This window comes from Prionailurus bengalensis, chromosome D1 (assembly GCF_016509475.1).
Source record: "Prionailurus bengalensis isolate Pbe53 chromosome D1, Fcat_Pben_1.1_paternal_pri, whole genome shotgun sequence".
Lineage (NCBI taxonomy): Eukaryota > Metazoa > Chordata > Mammalia > Carnivora > Felidae > Prionailurus > Prionailurus bengalensis.
Window position 1 is genome coordinate 99,814,745 of NC_057346.1, and position 27,666 is coordinate 99,842,410.

The 27,666-nt window shown below is 45.7% G+C and overlaps 2 protein-coding genes across 11 annotated transcripts in view; one reads left to right on the forward strand and one right to left on the reverse strand.

Annotated features, from left to right (window-relative positions):
• Positions 1-20,420, forward strand: DDB2 (damage specific DNA binding protein 2). Of its 4 annotated transcripts, none has more exons than XM_043582440.1 (11): positions 7-185; positions 282-438; positions 1,575-1,711; positions 2,096-2,287; positions 15,664-15,809; positions 17,115-17,214; positions 17,302-17,479; positions 17,805-17,947; positions 19,360-19,524; positions 19,669-19,714; positions 20,024-20,420. In XM_043582440.1, exons 2-11 carry the CDS (start codon positions 312-314, stop codon positions 20,068-20,070), a joined length of 1,281 nt encoding a protein of 426 aa, XP_043438375.1. In that variant the 5' UTR covers positions 7-185; positions 282-311; the 3' UTR covers positions 20,071-20,420. The 4 variants fall into 4 exon arrangements, with proteins under 4 accessions (XP_043438376.1, XP_043438375.1, XP_043438374.1 ...); XM_043582442.1 differs by lacking the exon at positions 7-185 and adding an exon at positions 18,178-18,267; XM_043582439.1 differs by lacking the exon at positions 7-185 and having other exon boundaries at positions 192-438.
• Positions 19,561-27,666, reverse strand: part of ACP2 (acid phosphatase 2, lysosomal) — an 8,591-nt gene continuing 485 nt past the window's right edge. For 4 of the 7 annotated variants that reach the window (XM_043582447.1, XM_043582453.1, XM_043582451.1 and 1 more), the window contains exons 2-11: positions 27,363-27,458; positions 26,972-27,058; positions 25,744-25,896; positions 25,537-25,635; positions 25,369-25,458; positions 24,787-24,919; positions 23,918-24,000; positions 23,680-23,786; positions 23,390-23,565; positions 19,561-21,428 (exon numbers count right to left, since the gene is read on the reverse strand). In XM_043582447.1, coding sequence (XP_043438382.1) covers positions 21,295-21,428; positions 23,390-23,565; positions 23,680-23,786; positions 23,918-24,000; positions 24,787-24,919; positions 25,369-25,458; positions 25,537-25,635; positions 25,744-25,896; positions 26,972-27,058; positions 27,363-27,458 — 1,158 coding nt within the window. In that variant the 3' untranslated portion in view covers positions 19,561-21,294. The remainder of the gene's footprint in view (positions 21,429-23,389; positions 23,566-23,679; positions 23,787-23,917; positions 24,001-24,786; positions 24,920-25,368; positions 25,459-25,536; positions 25,636-25,743; positions 25,897-26,971; positions 27,059-27,362; positions 27,459-27,666) is intronic. The other 3 variants (XM_043582448.1, XM_043582450.1, XM_043582449.1) reach the window with 3 other exon arrangements.

A 27,666-nucleotide genomic window follows, 5' to 3' on the forward strand; every position in this document is an offset into this window, starting at 1 on the left:
AGGCTTCAAGTTGGGTGCTCTAGCCATGGCGGCCATCTTTATTTCTGGCAGATCAGCTGATGGGCACCAACGCGCCCAATTTAGAGGCCAGGCGTTGGGTCTTTCTCTAGGGAGCCCATGAGCCCCTCCCCTCGCGTGCCTCTCGGAGAGGGGGCGGGCCGGAGCAGGAAGCCAGATTGAACGCGGTGAGGCTGTTTGGCGGGAAGTTGGCTTAGTTCCCTGGTCCCCGCCTAGTTTCTCCCCAGAGGCTTCTCAATCTTCCCTCCTTGATCTCGGCATAGGGCACAGTACCCTTTCGCACGGAGGACGCGATGGCTCCCAGGAAACGCCCAGAAACCCAGAAGACCCCCGAGGTGGTTGTGCGCCCCAAGACCAGGAGGAGCAGAAGCCCCCGGGAGCTGGAGCCCGAGGCCAAGAAGCTCTGTGTGAAGGGCCCCGGTACTGCCTGCGCCTGCTGCTTTAATAATTCCGCCTTTGGGGGTTCTCACGCAGGAGGCTGGAGTGGGGGGGGTGGGGTGCTGTTGGTTTCCTGAGGCTATCCCAAGTTTTAAGGATGCCTTGGGCTGTGCATTTTTCCGCAGGTCCTTTGACACCACAGAGCTTGGGCTTAACCCCTCTCAGGTGATGGGAAGAGGCAGATGAGCTCCATTACATAAGACACAACGGACTTTTCAAATTCCTGTGTACCAGGATTTTTACACACTGACGACTGCTTAAAATAATCCTACCTTGCCTGGTGGTGCGTGTGGTGAATTTCGGTAGTCATGGTTGCTAGCTGTGTGTCCTTGGTTTCCGCTGTGAGAATCTTCAATTTCCTTCCTTAGAAAACTCATTCTCTGAGGTTTATTGGGGCTTGAACCTGGGGCTATAAGGATTGGGTGGGCACAAAACACTGGAGCAGGGTGTTGCTGATGAAGTGTTTTTTGTCCCTAAGAAAAAGGGATTAATCGGTTGTCAAGAGGCTGGATTCATAGAAACCAGATCCTCAAGTACATCTTTATTCCTATTCTAAGTGGATCTATCTCTCCAAAAGTAGCCAGGCCAGACCCTCTGGATCCTGCTGGTTTCCCAAAGAACAGATTGGACTTGGGGCGAACAACTGGTCACCTCTACATTATTTTAATATAGGATTTAAAGATACTTCTTTTCCCAGTCACTTCTACCATGCTATCCTAAAATCTTTTTATTTTACATGATATGTGATTTTTAAATTGTCACCCAACCCTACCATGAGTTTTCCAACCTACTGGGAAGAGTTCTGTGTATACTTTATTCTTGGGTGTTTCTTTGGTTCCGTTCTCAGAAACCCTGCAAGGGTTTGTTTTCATATTATTTCATATTTAGCTTCGCTTCAGAATTACTATTGGGGGAGTGTTTGGGGCAAGGGGCTGAATCCCTACTCACTATATTTTGTGCTGGCTGAGACTGAGCAGACCATGGAAAGGCCTTAAGAGGTAATGAGAGAGATTGGCTATGTAGAATGGAACAACAAAGCTTTCTTTCTGAGATTTCAGCAGGAAACCCTTCCGTGCGTGAGAGCAGAGAGGAAAATATGTGTCTGTTCTGCTTGGCAGGTTCTAGCAGAAGATTTGACTCAGGCCGCCTTTGGGCGGGGTTGGCTAGCCTTCAGGTCCCGCCATCATACACCAGCATCGTCAGGGCCCTTCACCGCCATAAGCTGGGCAAAGCTGCCTGGCCATCACTACAGCAGGTGAGGCATTTCCTGGCTGAAGTGCTCGAGTTTCCCTCGTACCTTTTTACTATTGGGATGTTCTAAAATTAGATGCTCCGTTGGTTCAGCGGGTTGTCAGAGTGGTCAGATCACCTCTACCTTGGTGACTGACCTACTGGGCATTCAGCCAAGTAGAAAAGTCTTATGCTGTAAAGGTCCCATCTGGAATGCACTCTGCCCCCTTGCTTTCCAAGATTAGTTCATGCACATTGCAAATATTTTCACACACAGAGCCAGGCAGTTCACTTTCCTTTGGTGGGGGGAGGACTTGGCCCTAGGGCTCATCTATGGAGGAGGCAGAGATTGACAATTTACCCAGGACTTGGATTTTAACTCAACCTAATTCTTTTTTCTCTGTGTCAGGGTCTCCAGCAGTCCTTTGTGCACTCTCTGGCTTCTTACCGGATATTCCAAAAGGCTGCCCCTTTTGACAGGAGGGCCACATCCTTGGCATGGCACCCAACTCACCCCAGCACCCTGGCTGTGGGTTCCAAAGGGGGAGATATCATGCTCTGGAACTTTGGCATAAAGGACAAACCCACCTTCATTAAAGGGGTGAGCAGTTCCCTGTGCCAGACAATAGTGCTGAAGAAGTGTTTGTTGAAGGGATGGAGAATTATCCGGTAACAAGGAGATGACTGGGATCAAAGTAACTAGGTATTTTCAAACAAGGAAATGGTGACGATACTCAAATCTTCATTGAGTGCCAGCCCTTAAAATATTAGAAGGTATAAAATGTTGGCCACCCTGTTGTAAGTTATCACATAGAACAGAATCCGAGCCCCTTCTTTTCTCTTGCCCTCATCTTCTGCTGTCTTTCCTCACTTCCTATGCTTTAGCCACACAAGCTATTTCTATTCCTAAAACTGCGTCATTGCTCTTGCTTTTCTCTTTGACTGGAGTGCTCCTTCTCTTGGTTTTCTCATGGCTGGCTCCCTTCAGCCATGACCATTCAGGTCTTGACTTGGTGTACTTCTTCAAACAGCTTTCGCTGACCACTCTGTCTAAAGTAGTCTCTACTTGACTCATTCACTCTGGTTCATTACCCTGCTTCATTTCCCCCACCGACAATGTTTATCAATATCTGAAATGTTTCACTTATTTGAGTGCCTTTGCCCATACAAATGTCTTTGGAAAGTAAGCTCCACGATAAGAGGGACCTTGTCTTTCTGGTTTACTACCATATCCCCAGTTCCTCGAACAATGTTTGGCCTAGAGGAGTAGCTGCTTTATTATATTTGTTGAATGAGCGAGGGCCTTGAAGTATAACTGGGTAGATGGGATATGTACATACAAGATAACTTGCAATATAGATGCTAAATGCTACAGAATGTGAGAGAAGGAAGAACCCCTTGTGAATTAGAGTCAACAGAGAAGGCTCATGGATGAGTGGGGAGTGAGGAGGAATAATATTTAGGTAAATGGAGAGAAAAAGGACAAGCAGAGTGTGTTCGGGGCAAAGTTTGGCATAGCGCTTTCTAGGGATGGCCTTAATCGTGTTGATGTTTATCATCAATTGCTGAGGGGTGAAGGTGTTGGCCCCTCTACCAAAAAGAAGAGCTTTATTGTTATTTACTTATTTTTTCAGCTATAATATTGCCAGTTTATTTATTTTTATAATTATTTATTCATTTATTTATTTTTAATTTACATCCAAGTTAGTTAGCATGTAGTGCAACAATGATTTCAGGAGTAGGTTCCAGTGATTCATCCCCTACACATAACACACAGTGCTCATCCCAACAAGTGTCTTCCTTAATGCCCTTTACCCATTTAGCCCATCCCCCAACCCACAACCCTCCAGCAACCCTTGGTTTGTTCTCTATATTTAAGAGTCTCTTATGTTTTGTCCCCCTCCCTTTTTTATATTATTTTTCCTTCCCTTCCCTTAGGTTCATTGTTTTGTATCTTAAATTCCTCATATGAGTGAAGTCATATGATATTTGTCTTTCCCTGACTGACTAATTTCGCTCAGCAGAATACCCTCTAGTTCCATTCATGTAGTTGCAAATGGCAAGATTTCATTCTTTTTGATTGCTGTGTAATAATACTCCATTGTGTATATATATATATATATATATATATATATATATATATACCACATCTTCTTTATCCATTCATCTGTTGATGGACATTTGGGCTCTTTCCATACTTCAGCTATTGTCAATAGCACTGCTGTAAACATTGGGGTGCATGTGCCCCTTTGAAACAGCAACCTATATCGCTTGGATAAATACCTAATAGTGTAATTGTTGGATCATAGAGTAGTTCTATTTTTAATCTTTTGGGGAACCTCCATACTGTTTTCCAGAGTGGCTGCACCAGTTTGCATTCCCACCAGCAGTGCAAAAGAGATCCTCTTTCTCTGCATCCTCACCAACATCTGTTGTGGCCTGAGGTCTTAATTTTAGCCACTCTGACTGGTGTGAGGTGGTATCTCACTGTGGTTTTAATTTGTATTTCCCTGATAAGTGACGTTGAGCGTCTTTTCATGTGTCTGTTAGCCATCAGGATGTCTTTGGAGAAGTGTCTGTTTGTGTCTTTTGCCCATTTCTTCATGGGATTATTTGTTTTTTGGGTGTTGAGTTTGGTAAGTTCTTCATGGATTTTGGATACTAACCTTTTATCTGATATGTCATTTGCAAATACCTTCTTCCATTCCATCAGTTGCCTTTTAGTTTTGCCGATTGTTTCCTTCACTGTGCGGAAGCTTTTTATTTTGATGAGGTCCAGATAGTTCATTTTTGAAAAGAGAAAACCTTTCGTTTGCCCAGATGGGGGCTGACAAATGGAGGACTCTACTGTAAAAAGCGACACTCTGGGCTTAGAGCAGCAGCCACAGACTCACAGGCCTTAAGAAGCCAAAGAGAAAAAAGAGTGATAGATGATGGGATCAGTGGTAAACAGGAGATGGTTGACAGGCAAGAATCTAGGTCTCGTGGTATCAGGTTTGATTTTTTCAAATGAACCCTGAAATCTTGATTTTTTTTTTTTTACATGAAATGTTCTGATTTTTAAAAATTGTGATGAAATACACAAAACAAAATGTACCATCTTGACCATTTTTAAGTGTATAGTCCAATGGTGTTAAGTATATTGGAATTCTTCTATAGCCAGTCTCCAGAAAGTAAAACTGCAAGTGTTTGCAAAAGTGAAATTCTGTACCCACTAACACTAACTCCCCATTCTTCCCTCTTCCTGTCCTTGGCAACCACCATTCTACTTTCTGTCTTTATGATTTTGACACTCTCATGAGTATCTCATATAAGTGGAACTATACAATATTTATCTGTTGGCTTATCTCACTTCATATAATGTCCTCTGGGCTCATCCATGTTGTAGCAGGTGTCAGAATTTCCTTTTTAAGGCTGAGTAATATCCCACTTCATGTATATACCACATTTTGCTTATCCATTGATCTGTTGATGGACACTTGGGTTGCTTCTACCTTTTGGCTGCTGTGAATAATGCTGCTATGGACATGGGTGTACAAATCTCTCTTCAGGTCCCTGCTTTCAGTTCTTTTGGGCATATACCCAGAAGTGGAATAGAAGAGACAGACAAGGCCAGTGGTGAACCCAGGATGAGTTTTCTTAAGTGGAGGCTCCAAAGCAGCCCATCAGAAAAGGCCAGGTTAGACAGCCTTGGGATGAGATGGATGTTCAAGAAAACAGGTGCTTGAAGCCAGAAGAAAGGCAGCCAGAGAAATGCTGTGCCCAGAGTTTGGCTTCCTGCCCAACTGGTGAGACAGGTGACCACCAGAAGGGACAGTTTTAAATTGAAGTCAAAACCCAGAACTCAGGCAGGAAGAGATTTGTTTTGTTTTGGTTTTTTTCCCCTGGGAATCTAGGACATGGGAATAGAGAAATTTACGAAGTACCTAAGGGTGTCCTCAGGGAAGAGCCACCTGACCAAAAGGAGAATGACATCTGCTTTGAACTTGTGCCAGGCTGAGACTGCTTTTGGTTTACATCACCCTTTATTATAATGTGCACTTAAGTGATGTTTCCTCACACCATGGTGGAGATTGGCCTGGACATTTGAATTTTGGATTAGCAAGACACTAGATTGGAACAGAAGAGGGGTATGGTGGTCTGGAGAACTGCCTGTCTTTACTCCCAGATACTGACAGAAAGTTGATTTGGCACCAGTGACTGGAGGAGAAGCAGTGCCTCATTTTATCACTTCTTTTGTCCTCTGACCTTGGCTCTGACCTTTACATCTTCAGGCCCTTGGCAAGGAAACACATTACATTTTCAAAATGAAGATAACTTAGTTTTACTCTTATTATAAAATGATCTTTGGGGCGCCTGGGTGGCTCAGTTGGTTAAGTGTCCGACTTCTGCTCAGGTCACGATCTCACACTTTTTGAGTTTGAGCCCCATGTCCAGCTCTGTGCTGACAGTTCAGAGTCTGGAGCCTGCTTCAGATTCTGTATCTTACCCAAGTAAATAAGTATACTTACTATTTTGAGAGAGAGAGAGAGAGAGAGCGCGTGCAAGCAGGAAGGAGCAGAGAGACTTATTTAAAAAAAAAATAATTGTGAGGGTGCCTAGATGGCTCAGGTGGTTAAGCACCCGAGTCTTGATGTTAGCTCAGGTCATGATCTTACGGTTGTTGGTTGGTGAGATCCAGCCCTCTGTCGAGCTCTGTGCTGAGCAGGGAGCCTGCTTAGGATTCTCTCTCTCTGCCCCTCCCCTGTTCACATGCACACTCTCTCTCTTTCTCAAAATAAATAAATGAACATTAAAAATAAAAATAGGGGTGCCGGGTGGCTCAGTTGCTTAAGCGTCCAACTTTGGCTTAGGTTATGATCTCACGGTTCGTGAGTTCAAGCCCCGTGTTGGGCTCTGTGATGACAGCTCAGAACCGGGAGCCTGCTACTGATTCTGTGTCTCCCTCTGTCTCTGCCCCTCCCCCACTCACACTCTGTCTCTCTTTCTCAAAAATAAATGAACATTGAAAAAAATTTTTTTAAATAAAAATAAAAATGATTGTGATTTGTTTGGTGTGTTTTTCTATATGTTTCTCCTGTTTGGGGTTCACTGAACTTCCTGGATCTATGGGTTTGTCATCAAATTTGGAAAATTTTAGGTCATCATTTCTTCAAATAGTTTCTCCCCTCTTTTTTTTTTCCCCCTCTGGGACTCCAATTACATACATGTTAGGCTACTAGGTATTGTCCTGCAGGTCACTGATTAACACTTTATTTTTTATTCCCCTCCCCCTCATTTTATTTTGCATAGCTTCTACCGCATGTCTCAACTTCATTGATCGTCTACATCTAATCTGCCATTAATCCCATCCAATGTATTTTTCTTTTCAGATACTGTATATCATCTCTAGAAGCTTAATTTAGGCCTTTTAAAATATCTTCCATTTCTTTTTTCATGTTCATTACTTCCTCTGCTTTTCTTGACCATATAGAATATGTTTATGACACTTGTTTCAATGTTTTTGCTTAATTCTATCATCTGTGTCACTTGTAAGGGTGTTCATATTCACTGAGCTTTCTTCTGGTTATAAGTTCTATTTTCCTGCTTCTTTGCATGCCTGGTAATTTCTCATTGGATGCCAGACATTGTGAATTTTACATTGTTGGATGTTGGATTTTGTTGTATTCTTTTAAATATTGTTGGGCTTTGTTCTGGGACACAGGTACTTATAACCAGTTTGATACCTTCAAGGCTTGCTTTTAAGCTTTGTTAATATAGTTACTATATTAGTTTCCTATTGATTCTATAACAGATTATCACAGTCTTGGTATCTTACAACAAAACAATTTTATTCTCTTACAGTTCTGGAGGTCAGAAATCTGAAATCATTTTTCTGAACAAATGTCAACACGTTGGCAAGGCTGGTTCTTTCTCAAGTTTCTGAGGGGAGAATTTGTTTCCTTGCTTTTTTCAGCTTCTTGTGGCCATCTGAACTCCTGGGCTGTGGCTTCTTCCATCTTAAAAGTGCATCACTGCAATTTCTGCTTCTGTGATCACATTGCTTTCTTTTCTGACTGACTCCCCCTGTGTTGCTCTTATAAAGACTATTTGATTTCGATTATATCAGTCCCACCCAGACAATCCAAAATAATCTCCCCATCTCAATATCCTTAACTTAACCACATAGGCACAATCCCTTTTGTCATCTAGAGTATTATTCATGGGGTCCATGGATTAGGGCATGGACATCTTGGGGACCATTATTTAATCTACCCCAGTTAGCATGGATTTAAGGAAGCCTATAGTCTAGGTATAAGTTGGCCTCATCCTGAGGCAATACTCTTCTGAAGACTCAGTGTTCTGTATATTAAGTCTTTTCATTCTGGATGGTGAGAATACAGACTATTCTGAGGATTCTCCCCTATTTATTCATGGTGTTTCTCCCCACTCCCCTCCCAGCCTTGGGTAATTTCCTCATACCCATTTACACATTAATACTTACCCAAAAGACTTGAGGGGATCCTTGTGAAAATCTCCAGAATGTCGCCTCTGTGTGTCTCCTCCCCAGAATTTTGCCCACAAATTCTTGCTATGTTGGCTTTCCTAAAATTCTGTCTTCTCAAGTCAGTGAGACTGCTAGGCTGTGTGTGTCCTCCCTCTCCGTCTTGCTGCCTGGATGCTTTCTCCAAGTGCTAAGCTGGGACACTTGTAGGACTATCTCTTTTGCTTGCCTCCTGTCTTGTGCTGCCTGCTGTCTAATCTCTGAGAACCTATTTCACTTTTCTTGTCCATTTTCTTAGTTGTTTAAGACAGGAAGATATACCTGTTTTCTGACACTCCATCATGGTTGGGAACAGAAATTCCCATTCATTGTAATAAGTTTATCTGAGGATTTAACATTTTTGTCCTACACAGTCTTGTCACCTACAAATCACAAGAGTTGGGTTTCTTTCTTTTCTATTCTTATACTTCTTTTTTGCCTTGTTCCATTGTCTTATTCTAGTACATTGCTGAATATTGATTCTAGCAGACATGCTTGTCTTATTCTTGATCATAGAAGGCTTTTATATTTTATCATTGAGCATGATTTCTTCTACTTTCTACTGTAAAATACACATAACATAAAATTAACCAGTTTTTAAAAGTTTATTTCATTTAAAAAATTTTTTTAAAGTTAATTTGTTTTCAGAGAGAGAGAGAGAGATGTGGGAGGGGCAGAGAGAGACAGAGAGAGAATCCTAAGCAGGTTCTGCACAGTCAGTGCAGAGCCTGATGTGGGGCTCAAACCCACGAACTGCAAGATCATGACCCAAGCTGAAACCAAGAGTCGGATGCTTAACTGACTGAGCCAGCCAGGCGTCTCCCCATTTTAACCATTTTAAGTGTACAATTCAGTGGCATTAAGTACTTTCACATTGTTGTGCAACTATCACCACAACCATCTTTAGAACTTGTACATCTTCCCAAAATAAAACTCTGTACCATTAAACAAAGACTCTTTATTACCCTCCCCTATATGCACTAATCTGCCTTCTGTCTCTAAAAATTTGAGTATTTGCGGCACCTGGGTGGCTCAGTCGGTTGAGCGTCCAACTTCGGCTCAGGTCATGATCTTGTGGTCCGTGAGTTCAAGCCCCACGTCGGGCTCTGTGCTGACAGCTCAGAGCCTGGAGCCTGTTTCTGATTCTGTGTCTCCCTCTCTCTCTCTGCCTCTCCCCCACTCACTGTCTATCCCTGTCTCTCAAAAATAAATAAACATTAAAAAAATATTTAAAAATTTGACTATTCGGGTACTTCATATAAATGGAATCATGCAATATTTTTCCTTTTGGGTTTGGCTTCTTTCATTTAGCATAATGTTTTCAAGGTTCATCTATGTTGTAGCATGGATCAGTACTTCATTACTTTTTTATAGCTGAATAATGGTCCATCATACGGATTTGCCACATTTCATTTATCCAGTCATCTGTTGATGGACGTTTGGGTTGTTTCCACCTTTTGCTATTATGAATGCAACTGCTGTGAATGTACGTGTACAAGTTTTTGTTTGAATACCTGTTTTTACTTCTTTTGCGTATATACATGGGAGCTTGTTTGTGTTTTAAAATTGTCTGTTTTTTAATATCCCTTATCAGATTATGTAAATTCCCCTTTTATTTCTGGTTTGCCAGAAGCTCTTGTGAATGAAATTGTATCTCATCAAATACTTTTTTGTATCTCTTGAGATCAGCATATGATTTTTCCCCTTTATTCTCCTAATGTGATAAGCTACACCAATTGATTTTGTGTGTTTGTTTTGGTTTATTAATTATATTCCAATTTTTCACTTAAATTTTCTTTTTTTCTCATTTCTTAAAACTTTTCCAATTTTATCATCTCCAGCAAGTAATACTGCTTCTTAAAAATCATGGTAAAAGCACATAACATTTATCACTGAACATTTAAAAAAAAAAATATATATATATATATTTGTTTTAAGTTTATCTATTTAGAGAGAGAGAGAGAGAGACTGTATGAGCGGGGGAGGAGCAGAGAGAGAGGAAAACAGAATCCCAAGCAGGCTCTGCACTATCAGTGTGGAGCCCGACATGGGGCTTCTTGAATCCACGAACCATGAAATCATGACCTGAGCTGAAGTCAAGAGCCAGACCCTTAACTGACTGAGCCACCCAGGTGCCCCTATATACATACATTTTTCTAAGTTTATTTGTTTTTTTTTCAACGTTTATTTATTTTTTTGGGGACAGAGAGAGACAGAGCATGAATGGGGGAGGGGCAGAGAGAGAGGGAGACACAGAATCGGAAACAGGCTCCAGGCTCTGAGCCATCAGCCCAGAGCCTGACGCGGGGCTCGAACTCACGGACCGCAAGATCGTGACCTGGCTAAAGTCGGACGCTCAACCGACTGCGCCACCCAGGCGCCCCTAAGTTTATTTGTTTTTTGAGAGAGAAAAAGTGTGTGTGTGTGTGTGTGTGTGTGTGTGTGCATGAGTGAGGGAGGGAGGGAGGGGCAGAGAGAGAAGGAGCAAGAGAATCCCAAGCAGGCTCCATGCTGTCAGCTCAGAGCCTGACACCAGTCTCAAACTCACGAACTGTGAGATCATGACCTGAGTCAAAATCAAGAGTGGGACACTTAACCATCTCAGCCACCCAGACACCCCAATCACCAAGACATTTTTAAGTGTACAGTAGGGTTAACTATATTCACATTATTATATAACAGAACTCTAGAACTTTTTCATTGTGTAAAACCGAAACTGTATACCCATCGGATAAGTTCCTTATTTTCCCCTTCCCTCAGCCCTTGGCAACCGCAATTAATGCTTTCTGTTTCTACGAGTTAGAACTGCTTTAGATACCCCTAAGTTTTGATGGGCTTATTGTGGTTACATAGGAGAATGTTCTGCGTAGGAAATACACAGTAGAGTATTTGAGGGTGATTGGACATCAAGCTGGTAATTTATTATCAAATGCTTCCAGAAAAGCAGTTCTTTGTGCTAGTCTTACAACTTTTCGAAGAGTTTGAGATGGTTGGAAAACAACAACAACAAAAGACTGATATTATTTCTTCCTTAAATGTTTAGTGTATTCAACAGTGAAGCTACCAGGATCTGGAATTTACTTTGCAAGAACACTTTTAGTTGTGAATACAATGCCTTTAATCAGACTATTCTGATTTTCTCTTTCATTTTCCATCAGTGTAGCAAATTCTAGGGATTTCCCCATTTCATCTAAGGTTTCAAATTTATTGGCATAAGATTGTTTATTATATCCTCTTATTATTGTTTAAAATGTCTAAGATTTCTACTGATGTCCCTTTTTTGATCTATTACATTGTTATTTGTGACTTCTGTCTGGTCAGTCTCACCAGGGATTTATCAATTTTAGTAGTATTTTCGTTGAACCAACTTTTGTTTGTGAATTTTCCCACAGTATATTTGTTTTCTGTTTTATTCATTTCTATTCAATCTCCTACTTTATTTTCCTGTTACTTTCATACCTTCTTGAGATGGATGTTTGAATCATTGATTTTTAGCCGCCTTTTATTATGGATAATGCTTCTATGAATATTTGTGTTCAAGTTTTCATGTGAACATACTTATTCATTTCTCTTGGGTATATGCCTATATGCCCAAGAGTGTACATTGATGAGACACACAGTAACTTTATGTTTAAGTTTTTGAGGAACTGCCAAACAGTTTTCCAGAGCGACTTCTCCATTTCACATTCCCACCAGCAGTGTAGGAGGGCTTCAACTTCTCCACATCCTTAACAACATTTGTGGGTTTTTTTCCAGCTTTATTGAGGTATAATTGACGAATAAAAATTGTGCATATTTAAGGTGTACAGTGTGAAGTTTTAACATATATGTACTTGCAAATGATTACCATGGTCAAGCTAATTCATCACCTCACATATTACCTTGTGTGCGTGCAACGAGCTGAGAACATTTAAGATCAACTCTCTTAGTAAATTTCAAACATATAACATACTGTTAATAACTGTAGTCACCGTGCTGTCCGTTAGAACTCCAGAACTTACTCATCCTGCATAATTGACACTTTGTACCCTATCTCCTACAGCCCCAAGCCCCTAGGCAACCACCATTCTACTCAGCTTTTATGAGTTCCATCTCTTTAGAGTTCACATATAAGTAAGATCATGCAGTATTTGTCTTTCTGTGTCTGACTTATTTCACTTAGCATAGCATCCTCCTGGTTCATCCTGGTTGTCACAAATGGCAGGATTTCCTTCTTTTTAAAGGCTCAATAATATTCCATTTATATACATACAACATTTTCTGTATCTCTTCATCTGTCTACAGACACTGAGGTTGTTTTCCTATCTTGGCTACTGTGAATAATGCTGCAGTGAACACAGGAGGGACGATAACACTTTGAGAAGCTTATTTCATTTCCTTTGGATATATACCCAGAAGTGGGATTACTGGATCACATGGTATTTCTAAATTTTCTGAGGAACCCCCATGCTGTTTTCTGCAGTGCCTCTACCAACTTACATTCCCATCAACAGTGTACAAGAGTACCTTGTTCTCTACCCCTTTGCTGGTACCTGTTATCTTCTGTTGTTTCGATAATAGCATTCTTTTTTTTCTTTTAGTGTTTATTTATTTATTTTTGAAAGAGAGAGAGTGAGTTGGGGAGGGGCAGAGAGAGAGGGAGACACAGAATCTGAAGCAGGCTCCAGGCTCTGAGCTGTCAGCACAGAGCCCAAAGCAGGGCTCGAAATCACAAACCATGAGATCATGACCTGAGCTGAAGTCAGTGCTTACCCAACTGAGCCACCCAGGTGCCCCTGATAATAGCTATTCTAGCAAGTTTAAGGTGATATAGCTCATTGTAGTTTTGATTTGCATTTCCCTGATGTCAGCATTAGTGATGTTGAGCACCTTTGCACATACCTGTTGGCCATTTGTGTGTCTTCTTTGGAGAAATGTCTATTTAGGTCCTTTGCCCATTGTTTAGGTTATTTGGGGGAGATTTTTGGTTTTTGCTATAGAGTTCCTTATATTTTTTTTATATTAACTTCTTATCAGATACAGTATGTGAATATTTTCTCCCATTTTATGGGTTGTCTTTTCACCACCTGTAATTGTCTTTTTTTTTTAATGTTTATTTATTTTGAGAGAGAGCATGAGCATGGGAGGGGCAGAGAGAGAGGGGGAGAGAGAATCCCAAGCAGGCTTTGCATTATTAGCACAGAGCCTGATGTGGAGCTTGATCTCACAAACTGAATCGTGACCTGAGCTGAAATCAAGAGTCAGATGCTTAACCAACTGAGTCACCCAGACATCCCTAATTGTCTATCTTTTTTATTATAGCCATCCCAGAGGGTGTGAAATAGTATCTCATGATGACTAATGATGTTGAGCATCTTTTCATGTGCTCCTGGCCATTTGCATGTCTTTGGAAAAATGTCTGTTCAAATCCTTTGTCCATTTTAAAATTAGGTCTATTTTTAAAAATGTATTTTAATCACAATTATTTTGTGTATGTAGGTATGTATGTATGTATTTAAGTAGGGTCCATGCCCAGCATCAGGCTTGAACTCATGACCCCAAGATCAGGAGTCAGATGTTCCACCGACTGAGCCAGCCAGATGCCTAATCACAATTATTTTAAAGCCTATGTATAACAGCTCCAATATCTGTATCTCCTGTATCTTTCAAATGTTGTTTTTTCCTCTTCGTTTTTGTTTATTTGGCCTTATCTTCTGATATGCCGGATGGTTTTAGATGTAATGCCAAATATTGCATATGAAAACTTGTAGAGATAATTTTGAGTTTTGGGTAGTGATGTTTTCCTCTAGAGACAATTTTTTTTTCTCCATCAGATCATCTTAATCCAATGAGTTTAAAATTATTTGAATCTGGACTTCAGGTTTTGTGAAGGTCAGGCTATTTCTAGTTTGCTCTTATTTCGAGAGTGTCTAGGATCTTAACTAAAAGCTGGGGTTTTTTTCTAAGACCTCTCCTTCTTGGCAAGTCTGAACTCCAGTTCTGCCTCTCTTGCCGTGTGAGACTGGCAAAACCGCAGCCCAGCTTCTCAGCCTTGAAGCCACCTACCACTTTCATATCAGCTTGTCTGCAGTTTGGTTTCTCTGCTTCAAAGCCACAGCCTTCTAATCTGCATAGACCTCAAGGGGTAAAGCAGCATCCAAACGTCAGGTCCATCTTTCTGCTTCTTTCTCTGGGATGTTGGTCTTCATGTCCTGGATGCCTTGATAGCTCTCCATTGACTTCAGAAACTTTTCTTTAAAGACATTTATTTTGGAGGTGCCTGGGTGGCTCAGTCGGTTGAGCATCTGACTCTTGATTTCGGCTCAGGTCATGATCTCACGGCTTGAGAGATCGAGCCCCGCGTCGGGCTCTGCACTGACAGAGAGCGCGGAGCCTGCTTGGGATTCTCTTTCTTCCTCCCTCTCTGTCCCTCCCCTGCATGCACGCTCTCTCTCTCTCTCAAAATAATAAATATTAAAAAAAAAAAAAAAAGCAAACGCGGTGAAGCCTTAGTGAGCACAGGACTCAACTGTTGGGAGCAGAAGATTATCACAGCAGTAAGTGTTTGGCGGACCATCGTCACCTTTATAGAGGGGATAGGACGTGCCAGTTAGCATACTGAGTGAGCCAAGTGGATGTTGTGTAAGAGGCCTTGTACGGGTCTGTGAGGCTGGGATAGCGGCAGCTTAAGAAGTAGAGAAGGGGCTCTTGAGGGTGTAAAGTTCTTAAAACTGTGCCTGATACATAAGAAGCACTTAATAAGGTTATGTTTTTTGATGTTATGATTATTTTCATCATCATTGTCTGGAATATCTGGAAAAAATAGGAAGGAGTTCAGATCTGACTCCTGCCCACCTAATCCAGGCACTGTTCCCAGCTGAAGCTCTTCTAAAGAGCACTGGGCAATAAACAAACCATGGTACATCCACATAATGGAATGCTTGGCAATAAAATGGAATGAGCTCTGGGTACACATAGTAACTTGGGTGCATCTCAGGGGCATTATGCTGAGTGAGATGAATACTGTATGATTCATTTATACGACAATCTATTAAAGGCAAAACCATAGCACGGTGATAGAGAACAGATGCACAGTGGCCGAGGGGTGACAGGAGGAGAAGGGGTGTGACCACGAGGGGAGAGCACAGGGGGCTTTTTTGAGGGGATGGACTGTTCTGCATCCTGATTTGAGTGCTGGTTATTCAAATCTATACTCTTGTGTTTTCACATCCATAGAAGTGTGTGGTAAAAACAACCAAATGTACCGTGTGTTAATTTTTTTTTTTAATTCAATTAAAACTAAAACCTTAAGTAATGAAGAGTCCCATGGAGCGCATGCCTGCGTCCAGGCCTCTCGGCTGGCCTGGCCGCACGTGCTGCCTGCCCGGCTGTCTGGTCGGCAGACTCCGTGCACCCAGGCCTCATCCTTCTCCTGGGCCATCTTCACTCACTGGTTTTTCTCTTCCTTATGTTAGATTGGAGCTGGAGGGAGCGTCACTGGGCTGAAGTTTAACCCTCTTGATACGAACCAGTTTTTCACCTCCTCAATGGAGGGAACAACTAGGCTGCAAGACTTTAAAGGCAACACGCTCCGAGTGTTTACCAGCTCAGACACCTGCAAGTGAGTGGCTTCACTAGGAGGGAAAGGGCTTCTAGGCTCTCGGTGTAGTTCTGACGAGAGCCTCTGGATCTCGTTTGTATTACCCAAACCTGGCACGGGAAAGACCAGCAAGGTGGCAGCCCCTTTCCACCCTTCCCTCTCTTTCTGAGACTTTCTGTAGCTGCCTTTCTCTGTTCCAGGTGGGTTACTGCTTCGGTGAGGTATTCTAGAACCTCAGCTCTTCTCAGAGAGGGAAGGGCTTCAGCTCTTCTGTGAGGCATTCATATATTAGACTAGACCTTGATTCTCACTAGTTAACATGGCATTGGCCTAGAAAGCCACTTTTAAAGGTTGGAGCAGGAACTAAGAATTTGAGATTTCATTCTCTACATCCCTGAGTTGTAATGACCCAACCACTTCTTTGATAGAAGCTTAAAGGGATAGAATTGTGCCCATAAAGCACTTTGGACTCCCCAAGGGCAAGTGGCAGGAGAAATTACAAAAGACGCGTCAGTTTGATTTCTAGCCAGAGACACGACTCTAACTGTTCTCTAAGGAATCAAGGGTGTCGAGGCTCTAACTAGCACTGGACATTATCCTTGGCTGCCCCACGGAGGTAAGTAATACCAAGCAATCAGGGCAAGTGATGGGATAGACTCAGCTCCACAAGAAACCCTCCCTCCGAAAGATATTTGTAGGGGATACAAAAGACACCGTAGCAAGGATTTGAGTGTTTGAGAGGAAAAATAGGAATCTGAGATCTCCTGGCTGGGCATTAGGATCCCTGAAGCAATCCCAACCCTTTGTCCTCAAGTAGTCCGAGAGGCAAAAGAGCAAGACAGAGCTCCTAAAATTGTGCTTTTTTCCCTAAATGCTCAGAAGAGGGCAGAAGTTCTTTTCTCGCCAGCTCTGACAACCGGAGCTGAGCAGTCCCTTTTTGATTTGTCATCTCCTTTGGCCCAGAGGGTAGAGAGTGAAGAGAGACACCAATAAACATGTCTTCCTCAAAACCCAGGGCTATAGGGGGCAGGCTGGCCTGGGGACTTGCCTAATGGCTCTAAGGGACAGCTTCTTAAGGACTCCTACCAGCTGAGGATCCTGGCCCCGACAGTAACTGGACAAATTTCTGAGCCTCATCACCCTCATGCCCTCTCTCTGGAAGGTAGACAAGTAAGAGTGTTCCTCACTGGAAGTCCGTGGTGAGACAATTATTCACTTATTCAACAAATACTGATTGGACATCTATCCGTTAGACGTTAGAGCTGGACCAGTTAATGGCTCTTGCCTTTGTCCCCAAGAATCTTATAGCACAGTCTCTCCCTCCAGCATCTGGTTTTGCAGCCTGGATGTGTCTGCCAGAAGCCGAATGGTGGTCACAGGCGACAATGTGGGACATGTGATCCTGTTGAACATGGACGGCAGGGAGGTGCGTTCTCTGGAGCCCTGGTCTTCCCTTTCTTTCCCTTACCCCCAGCCTCCCTGCACCCCACCTGAACCAAGCCCTTCTCTGCAGCTTTGGAATCTGAGAATGCACAAAAAGAAAGTGACCCATGTGGCTCTGAACCCATGCTGTGATTGGCTCCTGGCCACAGCCTCTGTGGACCAAACAGTGAAAATCTGGGACCTGCGCCAGGTTAAAGGGAAATCCAGCTGCCTCCACTCGCTGCTGCATAGCCATCCTGTCAACGCAGGTGTGATATATCAGACCTCATCCTTCCTGCAGACCGTGCCTATCCAACCGTTTCTGGGGTCTCCCCTCAACATTTAGAAGCTGCTAGGCCAAACCCTTTACCCTGATAGCATCAACCAAGTTGATATCTTGGAAACTTTCGGAAACTAGTGGTCCCCAACAGCTGCTAAGTTTCTAGAATGTTTTTGTTCACAGTCCAGATTCACCTCCTCCCTTCCACCCGGGGTCTAGAGAGGAGTGGGAAAGAGGGCGCCCCTGCAGAAGGCCTGTACCAGCCAGGACAAGGGCCTGTGGTTCCTTCAGTTCTGGGGCTTTTCACTCGCCAGCTTGTTTCAGTCCTGACGGAGCCCAGCTCCTGACCACTGACCAGAAGAGTGAGCTCCGGGTTTACTCGGCCTCCCAGTGGGACTGCCCCCCGAGCCTGATCCCACACCCTCACCGCCACTTCCAGCACCTGACGCCCATCAAGGTAAGTGATGAAGACAGGGTGCTATGACATGGGGATAGACTGGGTCTATCCCAGACTGGGTAGAGAAAGGCCAGATCTGGAATCCCTAATCCCAGATCTCATCTTGCACCCCACAAAGCAGCCTCTTCTCCCCTGGCTCTCTCTTTGTCCCTTCTGTCCCCCTTCTACAACCCCACTTTGCTGGGTTCTGTCTCCTGTAAGCTCTTTTCCTGTTTTTGTTTTTTTTTCAGCCCAGCCTATCTCCCTGCTGTTCTGCCCTCAAACTTCAGTTCCTGCTGACCTCAGCCTTGCTAATGACTTCTCCAGTCTCAGCCCCCAAGGTTTTTATGGTCTTGAAGTCTTCTGATTCCTTCCTGCCCATGCCCCCAGGCAGCCTCAGCTCTGCCCATTACTCTGCTCTCCTGCTTTGTGTTCTTTTATAGAACCACAGCCTTTCTTCAGACCTCCAGGTTTCATGCCTGTAGTTCTTTCATCAAGACAGCATAGTGGTGGGGGCGCCAGCCTCAGGCAGGCTGACAACCTCCGGTTAGAATCCTTGGGCAAGCTGCTTGAATTTTGGGTCTTGGTTTCCTCATCTCTAAAAAGGGAATAATAGTATCTGACCGATAGGGTTGTTGGAAGAATCAGTATACCTAAAGCACATGCCCAGTGCCTGGTAAGTACTACATAAACAGTGATGATTTAGTATTAGGGAGGCTCCCACGTACCTCAAATCCAACCCAAGCTCTTAAGAACGAGCATTCATCACTGGCTGGTTCCCATTGATCCATGTGTCGTCTCCCACTTTGTAACCAGCCAGGCCAATTTCTAGCTTCCCAGGTGGGCTTGTGACATGTCCAAGCCGTGGCATGTACCACCTCGTCCTTCCCGCTAACCATGTCTTTCCACCTTCAAAACTCCCTTGAGATTTCTTAGGAAAATCCCACCTGTCATTCCAGCTAACTGCCAGATTTGTTTTGAGTGGGGTAATCTGGGGAACATAGGTTTCTTTCCCTTTCTTGGCCATGAGCCATCTCCTGCTCAACTCTTTTATCGTTCACATTGATGGAGGGATTACTTCAGAACTTCCATCCTACTTGGTTTTTGGTTACCAGAGACTTTTCGCTTTGTTGTAGGCTTACCTCTTTGGTTAATGTCTGGGTAAAGCTGATGTTAAAACATTGATCAGTTGGTATGATCTCAGGAAGTGCAAAAGAGAAAGAAGGCCTGAAGGTGTCCCAAGGTCCAGAGAGGCCAATTTGGGATTAAAAATTTGGGACGGTAGATGCGCATACAATAGTTTCATGTGGGTCTGATCTCCATTATTAAATTGCTGGCAACTGTATTAACAAGTGTTAGTGACAAAAAGTACTTTTGATGTCCCTCTTGATAGTGCTCTGCATTTACTCTCATGACAACTCTTCGTCTCCTAGGCAACCTGGCATCCTCGGTACAACCTCATTGTTGTGGGCCGATACCCAGATCCTAATTTCAAAAGTTGTACCCCCCATGAATTAAGGACCATTGATGTGTTTGATGGAAGCTCAGGGAAGATGATGTATCAGCTCTATGACCCAGAATCTTCTGGTATCATTTCGGTGAGGTTTGGGCCCTCAAATAATGATGGGAGGAAGCAGGGATTCAACCTACTTTATTGACCAAAAACGACCAGAAATTTATCCTCATGTGCCCTTCTCCCAGTACCTCAACCTCTCCTCATGCTTATGCCCTTGTCTCTGCAGCTCAATGAGTTCAATCCCATGGGGGACACGCTGGCCTCTCTGATGGGTGAGTGAAGTGGTTATATCTCAGACTGGCCAAGCCCTATCCTACTCCCCAAGGTTGAGTGCAGGCTCTCCTCAGCTTAGCCCTACCAGTCACCCCAGGGTAGGAGTCAGTAAAGAAGACTACCAGGAGACCGTGGACTCTTTGGCCTGGGCCCTCCATGACTCTTGCTTTGTCCTGGTCATGGCAATGCCTGGCTGCTCTCCAATTTCCTGGTATTTCCTTACCAAGTCCTAGGTTCCCTGGGCCAACCCCAAGTTCTCAGAGACTGATAATGGAAGGTGCAAGTCAGACTGGTCTCACTCCTCCTAGGTTATCACATTCTCATTTGGAGCCAGGAAGCTGGGATGCGGAAATGAGACACATTAATGACGGTGTGGGCCAAGCAAGGGCTTGGAGCCACCTGAGAACAAATCCTGTGAGAAGAGGCGGCTATGTGTTAAAGGGCCAAAGGTATCCAAGTCTTAGGGTCGGAGCAGGGACACTGTGGCATGGGACACTGTGGGACTGGGACACTGGCATGTTACTGCTCTGGACTTAGATCCAGAAACTTCTCCAGAGTTGGTGCCCCAGGTGCCCCAAGGGTCCTTGCTATTATCTAGCCTGGGGCCAAGGTACTTTTCTTTGACGTGCAGTGGCAGAGTGATCAGGTAGTGGTTTTCAGTTTGTGCTCACTATTGACATGGCCAATAAAACCATACCCAACTGAGCTTCTGAGTGGATTTTACAGCACTGATCTGGTCAAAGGGCTCCTTTGGCCCCCCAAAATGAAGAAAAGGCACAGAAACAGCACTGAGTCTAAAACTTTCATTCTCTGGACGCTGCCTTAGCCCTATTCTGGGCCACAGCCACAAGCAGTCCAGCTTACAACCTACATTTACCTCTGGTCCCTAGAGACCCCAGCCTAGCCGACTGGGATAGTAGTGTCACAACTGTACAACTCACTCCCCTCCCCCCCCCCCGCCCCACCCCAGTACAAACACCCTTCTGACCTGCTCCAGCTGCAGGGTGACAAAGGTGCCTGAAGCATTATGTCTGACTCTAATGGTGGCTTCAGGGGGACAAAGGAAAACTTGGCTGGCTGGCCTTTGAGTGATCCAGCTCCTTAGTAGCCAATGTTTGTACGCCCAATGTTGTGCAGTTTTTCCCACTAAAATAAGCACTGAGAGGCAAGACTGTGTCCCCTGAACCATTTGCCAAAGACTCCAAGCTGGAAGAGAGAGCAAGGCTTGATTGGCGGGGGCAAGGCGATCAAGCACCAACTCCTTCAGTTTTTTAATCCCAGGTCCTGAGTGAAACTTGGATACTTGTCTACACTTCTAGTCCTTCGGAAGCATGGCGGAGGCAAGTCTTGTTTGGAGAAAGCCAAAGTCCAACATAGTACTTGGTAAACAGGAGGCACACGAATGCTGAGCGACAGGTGCCATGGGCCAAGCCGAGCCCCACTTATTCATCTAGGTTAGGGTAATCAGAGGGAGGCCAACCCAGGGTCTCCTGTCCATGGGCTGGGGAGCAGCAATAGTCAGGAGCAAGGGCCCAGCCCACCTCCCCTAGGAGGCAGAGGGAAGGGGGCTGAGTGGTTGTCAGGCATGATCCTCCCCATCTGCGACATGGCGGTAGCCCGGAGGCTGGGCCTGCATCCGGAAGAGGACAGTGAGGAGCAGCACTATGAGAAGGAAGAGGATGGAGCCGCATACAGCCAAGGCCACGATCACCTCTGAGCACAGGTTGGGGAGGGGGACAGAAAGGTCACGTCAGTGTTCCTCCAACAAATATTTGATTGTCTACCGTATACCACGTGCTCTTCTTACAATGGGGATATATCTAGGTCGGTGATAAATGGTAGAAAGAAAGACAAACCAAACTAAGGGGAAAAGGATGGAAAGGTAGGTCAGTCAGGGAACGGATCACTGAGGAAATGACAATCTGACCAGAGACCTGGAGTCCCTGAGATGCTCAGATATGAGAGAAGAGGGTCTGGGGGCAGGGACAGAGGGGATGCGTAGACAAGAAGCAAATACAAAAGGCCCTGATGGGGAAATAAGTTTGGCAAATTCTAGGATCAGCTAGAAAGCCAATATCACTATAGCAGAGTGAGGGGCAAGTAGGAGATCAGCACTGAGGATCAGACCAAGAAGGGCCTGGAAGGCCATGAGAAAGAACTTGGATTTTGTTCCAAATGTCATGGGAAGCCACCGGAAGATTCTGAGAAGGGTAGTGATGTCAACTGATTTATGTTCTAAAAAAATTAACTCGGGATGCCTTGGTGGCTCAGTCTGTTAAGAGTCTGACTCCTGGTTTTGGCTCATATCGTGATCTCACAGTTAGTGGGATTGAGCCCCGAGTCAGGCTCTGCACTGACAGCAAGGCGCCTGCTTGGGATTCTCTCTCTCTCTCTCTCTCTCTCTCTCTCTCTTGAAATAAATACATGAAACATCAAAAAAAAAAAATTAACTCTGTGGTACTGTGAGACTGGTAGGTACAAGAAGAGAGTCAGAAAGAACAGTGGGAAACTTTTCAGTAGTGTAGGCAAGAGATGAGCACAGATCAGACCAGGGAGGCAAGAGGATGTATTCTAAAGGTTGAGCCAATGGGATCTGCTAGTGGACTGGATGTGGGGTCTGAGAAAGAGGGTATTCAAGATGACTCTTAGGGTTACGCTCCACAACTAGGTGATTGATGTGGCATTTGCTAAGATGGGCAAGACTGGAGGAAGAGTGGATTTAGGGGCAAGAGTGTTCGGTTTCAGACACAGCAGCTTTGAGATGTTCTAGCTGACCTCCATGGAGAGACCTCCAATCAGCAGTCAGATATGTGAGTCGGTAGCTCAGAGAAAAGGTCATGAATCTGAGTCATAAGAGGATGGAACTCTGCATGGAGGTGGTATGTAAAGCCATGAGGCTGGATGGGATTGTTTTGGGAGTGTGCACACATGGGGAAGGGCCAGGGTGAGCCCTGGGCCATCCACTGTTTAGTCAGGAGAAAAAGCCAGTAAGGAAGCTACCTGTAAGTCAGAAGAAAAAGCAGAGAAGCCAAGAAAGTGTCTAAGGAAGGACTGACCGATGACATCATGCCCCTGAGAGATGAGAGAAGCTAAGAATTGGTCACTGGCTTTGGTAAGAGGAGGTAATTGGTCCTTTACAAAAGTGGCTTCACTGGTGTGGAAGGTGACACAAGCCTATCTATCGGGAGTCTGACAGAACAGGCACTGAAAAAGCAAACCAGGAAGGATTCCACTTTCATAGGGAACAGGGAAACAGTGGTGGCTGGAGGAAGATGGTGCCCTGAGAGGTCTTTGTAAGGCTCTCAAGGAGGGACTGACCCAGTAGAGAGAGAACACTAAGGCTCCAGAAGTCTCTGTGGAGGTGAGAAGAGATGGACCCGGAGCACAAGTGCAGAGATTGGCCTCAGGTAGCAGCTTACAGCAGCAAGTAAGCTGGAAGATCTGCTGGTTGCAGGATGAGCCCAGGCTCTCCTGGCTACCGTTATTTTCTCAGGGATCTAAGAAGTGAGGGCATCGCCTGAGAGTGAGGAATGGAGAGAAGGTGAGCAATGGTGTCAGGGTGGTCTAGGGAAACTCAGTGAGATGGCTGGAAGGGCAGCAACTCTCGGGAGACCGGTGGGCAGGAAACGAAGGTTGTTTTGGGAGATTACTAGTGGAGGCAGGCAGCCACTCACCCGTGTCTGCAGGCCCGCTTGCCAGCTGGCATTCTTGCTGCCAATCCTTGGGCACGACGGGCTCTGTGAGGTGAAGGAAGTCCTGCAGGGGGCAGCGGTGAGGGCAGCCAGGCAGGATCAGCGGCCAGGGAGCCTTGTTACTCTCATTCCGAAAGTACATCTCCACTGAGAAATTCCTGAGGGTTGACAGGAGAGGCGATGGAAGCTGCTCAGCGGGCCTATAACTGAGTGCTTGGGCTGCCCACAGCCTCCACACAATTGCCCCTCCGGAGGGCAGACTGTCCACTCACCCATTATCTTCCTGGTACAGTTCAAATATGTGGCAGGAGGCGTAGGGGGCTTGTTCCCCATTGTAGACACCCAGTGCCATTTGCAGAGCAACCAGGGTGGTGTCGTGCTGTAACAGAGAGGAGCTCCCTGTCAGCCCTCCTCACCTAACCCCTGCCCCCCTCCCGCCCCAGGCACTGAACAGAGGAGACAGCCAGCTCTTTGGCCGACGTTCGCATGCTGGGGAGTATGGGAGCTTACCGCAGAGTAAACCAGCAGCTTAGGGAGTTGGGAAGAGGCTGCCATGAGGGTCAGGTTCTTCCGTATCTGAGCCAACAGGACTCCTAAGGAAGAAGAGATCCTGGTGTCAGTGGCTCCAGCTACCCCTGTCTTTTGATCAGACCTATCTGAGCCCCTTCACCCTCTGCTGGTCCTGGGTCTGATCACCTGCACAGGGAACTTTTAGGTGCATGGGAACCATGCAGGAAACTCTTTAGCACCTCTGTTCTCTAAGAACTTTGAAACTTACAGAGAGAAGCAAGATAAAACAAGATATGTACATTTCAACAGATACAGAGATCTGCCTCTTTATAAGTGAGCTACGAGGTCCTGCCCATGTCTGAAGAATTACTCCAGTTTGGAACAGATATAAACTTAAGACTGCTTCAAAACCCATAAGACGGTGGCAAATACAGGAGCTCTGCACATGCAGGCTCTGAAAACTACAGAGATGTCAGGAAGGTTTGACAGCTGGCCCTCCCTTGGGTGCTCAGACCAGGAAACTGGCACATGTGTATTATCCTCAGCCTTCTTGCAAAGCGTTCCCTGGTGGGTTTCTGGAGGGAGGTATTCATTTAAGGGGACAGAAGGTCTCCTGACACGAGTGACTTAAGAAGATGAATGGCAGGAAAGAAGCACGCAAACCTGACTGTGGTCGATCATACAGTGACAGAGGAGCTATGAGCATTTGGAGGGCGGGGGAAGGCTTCGGTGACTAATGGGAGGTCTGGTTCTGAATGGGCAGAGAAGACTATGGGGGGAGAGGGAAGTGTGTGAGCAGCCTTCCAGAGCAGGTTGTTAATGCTGTAGGGTCCTGAGGAGGGAAGTGACATGCTGCTCTGGTCACTCACCCCCCTGAAGCCGGGCCTTCTCTGCCTCCTCGTAGATCCCGAAGAGGAAGCGGAAGCTGAAGTCCTTTAGCCGGCTCAGATGCTGCATGGTCTGGGGAGAGGCCCAGGGCGGCAGGACCAGCCCGTGTGTTTGCTGTGTATCGCAGCAGGCAGGTTAGCTCCCCAGGCCTAGGCCAGAGCCTCTCCGGGGACAGCTCTCTTCCCCAGCGGGAAGGTGCCTGTGTGTGTGTGAGGGAGGGAGAGGAGAGGAGAGGTGAGGCTGAGGGACTGGAACCAGGAGACATGGTGGACAGGACACAGGAAAGGAAGCTCAGGCACGAAAAGCGTGACTCAGCAGAATCTCGGATAGCACGAGAGTTCTGGGTGGAGAGGGGCAAGAACTGCTGACAGATAATAAACCATTTCCCACTCTGAGGTTCTTTTTCACCCATGAAGGAAGTTCCCTTGTTTCGCAAGAAGCGGCTTGCCTGGACCTCCCCAGTGGGAATGGTATCCAGGCATGATGTCCCACTTGTCCTGGTCACCTGGGCCTGCCGAGGTGTGAGAGAAGAAAGGTCACACTGGGACCCTAAGTGGGCTCACCTCGCAGAAGAGTGTGTCATAGACATTCCAGACGGTCTCCAGCGTCAGGTCTGTAAGGCCTGTCTCGTTGGCCACCATATCCAGAAATTGCTATGAAAAAAGGATCAGGGGATGAGTCCTGCCCTGGGGAAAGGACAGCGTGATGACCTCCACCTCAGCATCACTCACTGCATTCTGAATGATCTCATTCTGATACTCTGGCGTCTGTCGGGTCTCGTTCTGTAACTGCTCGTAACGGGGACATGGGCCCAACGGGAACTTCAGCAGCTGCAGAACAAAGTGGGGAAAACAGGCTGAGAAGGAGTCAGGGACCAGCCGGCCCATGGCCAGAGTTGTCCCTCTCACCGCCTCCAAGGAAGCGCTGGCCAGTCTTACTCTATCCTCAGTGATGGGCACAGTGTGAACGGGGATAGGTTGCCAAGAGATATTTGGGTTGAAGCGCTGTATCCCGTTGGGAGGGAAGAGTCCGGCCAGGTTGGCCTCAGCACTCATGAGCGTACGGTCAAAGTCTGTGCTTCGCACATAAACCTGCAGAGACAACAACACAAGTCTTACCTGTGGGGGTGGGATGGGGCAGCTTTGGCCCCTCATTGGGGCCTCAGGGGGAGAACCTGAACCTGTTCTTGATGGTTACCCAGCAGATGGTGGCCCCTGCTCCCCATCTCTGACCTTCCTCGTCCCTCTTCCCAGCAAAGGGCCAAATGCTCAGGTAGTGGCTAGCTGTCACCACTCTGTGAAGAACTCCTGTTGTAATGGCTCTAGTTCAAATGCCTTCCCAGTCCAAAGTATAAGGCTGTCAGTCAGTGAGGCTGTCAGGTCTATCTGTCTGCTTTTATAACAATGCCTATCTCCCTATCTAGACCAGAGTTCTTGAAGGCAGAAACTGTCTCCCACCACACACATATACCCCTTAATAAAGTAGCTTAGAGATCAGGGAGAGGAAATAGAGAACAGTTAATTGCTTGTGCAAAGGGAGGAGGAAGCAGTGGGGAGGGGCAAGACCAGGACAGAGCTGGCCCTCAAGGGAACAATAACATTGAGGACCCCACAGCCTGTGGTTGATAATGGTAACCAGAGGAACATTCATCGCCATCCCCGGGCTCTAGGAAGAGGGCTTCAAGAATCAGGAACACTTGCCAATCTTTCCTGACATGCCTTCTCTACATGTGTTCCCTCCTACCTTTATGTCTTGGCCCTGTGTGGTTTATCGTCTGTCACCCCCACCTCATTCTAAGCTCCACAAAAACAGAGATCATATCTGTGTGGTGCACCATTACACGCACAGTGCTGGCACAGCACTTTGCCCTTAGTAGGTACTCAGTAAGTGTTTTGGATGGAAAGTCTATGCTATTCCACAGAATCAGAAAAGACTTTGCCAGGCCCTAAAGTCTGAGATTGGATGCTTGATCAGTTTTGCCCCTTCCAAGTCAAGGAGGGGCAACTCGGCCTCTAGGACTCTGTTCTACACAGCTCTTGGATGTCGTGTCCTGTAGTTGTTACCAAAAACTCATGGCAGGAGGCCAGAGTGCCCCAGGCTTCCCGAGGGCAGGGGGTGAGGATAGTAGATTCCATTCCCCTTGCCTCTTGGAGCTCCCAGCCTTACCTCTTGCCGGTGGTAAGAGGTGTTGAGAAAGCCATGGTAGCGTTGCCGCAGAGCCTGGCCCAGCTCCCAATGCTGTAGCATCCCCTCCTGTGGGCAAACTCAAGAGTTAAGAGGGAAGGGACAGCTTGTAAGCCCACAGGGCTTAGGCACTATTGCTTTCCAAATTTACCCTGTCTGGAAGTAGGAGTGGGTTAATCTGATCACAGAAGTCATTTACTAAGTGGCTGATTGTATATGGCATCTGTCCTGGACACAGAGGAAAGTAAGTGTAAGGTCAAAGTCAGCACCCACATGGCAAATGAGAGTTTGGTGGAGCCCCAAGTTCTGTAGCCTGCTCTCGAGGTCACTCATTCTACAGCACGCCCTGAATGGAGGCTGGCTTGTGACCCACCTTAGTTAGCTGACCAAACCCCTGGGGCCACTCCTCTTCCTGATAGGGATCCTTGGGATATGTCTTCACTGGCGAACGGTCTCCATGTCGGTACAGCTGAGGAAAGAAAATGGTTTGCCTACAGGTCAGAGAGTTCCTCGATAGGGACAAAGAGCCCATCTCTCCCCTTGTTGGGGAGAGATGCCTTACTCCTTCTAGGAAGCCTTTACCCCCTGCAAAAGACCCCAACTCAGAAGTCAGTAACTTTGAACAGGTTCCAGAGATTCTAATTTGGCCAACCAACGCCACTGGAGACCATAAGAGA

Excerpts from the sequence above, each read along its gene's own strand:
- DDB2 (XM_043582442.1), top strand. The coding sequence starts at position 312 with ATGGCTCCCAGGAAACGCCCAGAAACCCAGAAGACCCCCGAGGTGGTT. Across the intron at positions 17,948-18,177 it reads AGCACCTGACGCCCATCAAG|CCCAGCCTATCTCCCTGCTG; the intron begins GTAAGTGATGAA and ends TTTTTTTTTCAG. Across the intron at positions 18,268-19,359 it reads CTCCAGTCTCAGCCCCCAAG|GCAACCTGGCATCCTCGGTA; the intron begins GTTTTTATGGTC and ends TTCGTCTCCTAG.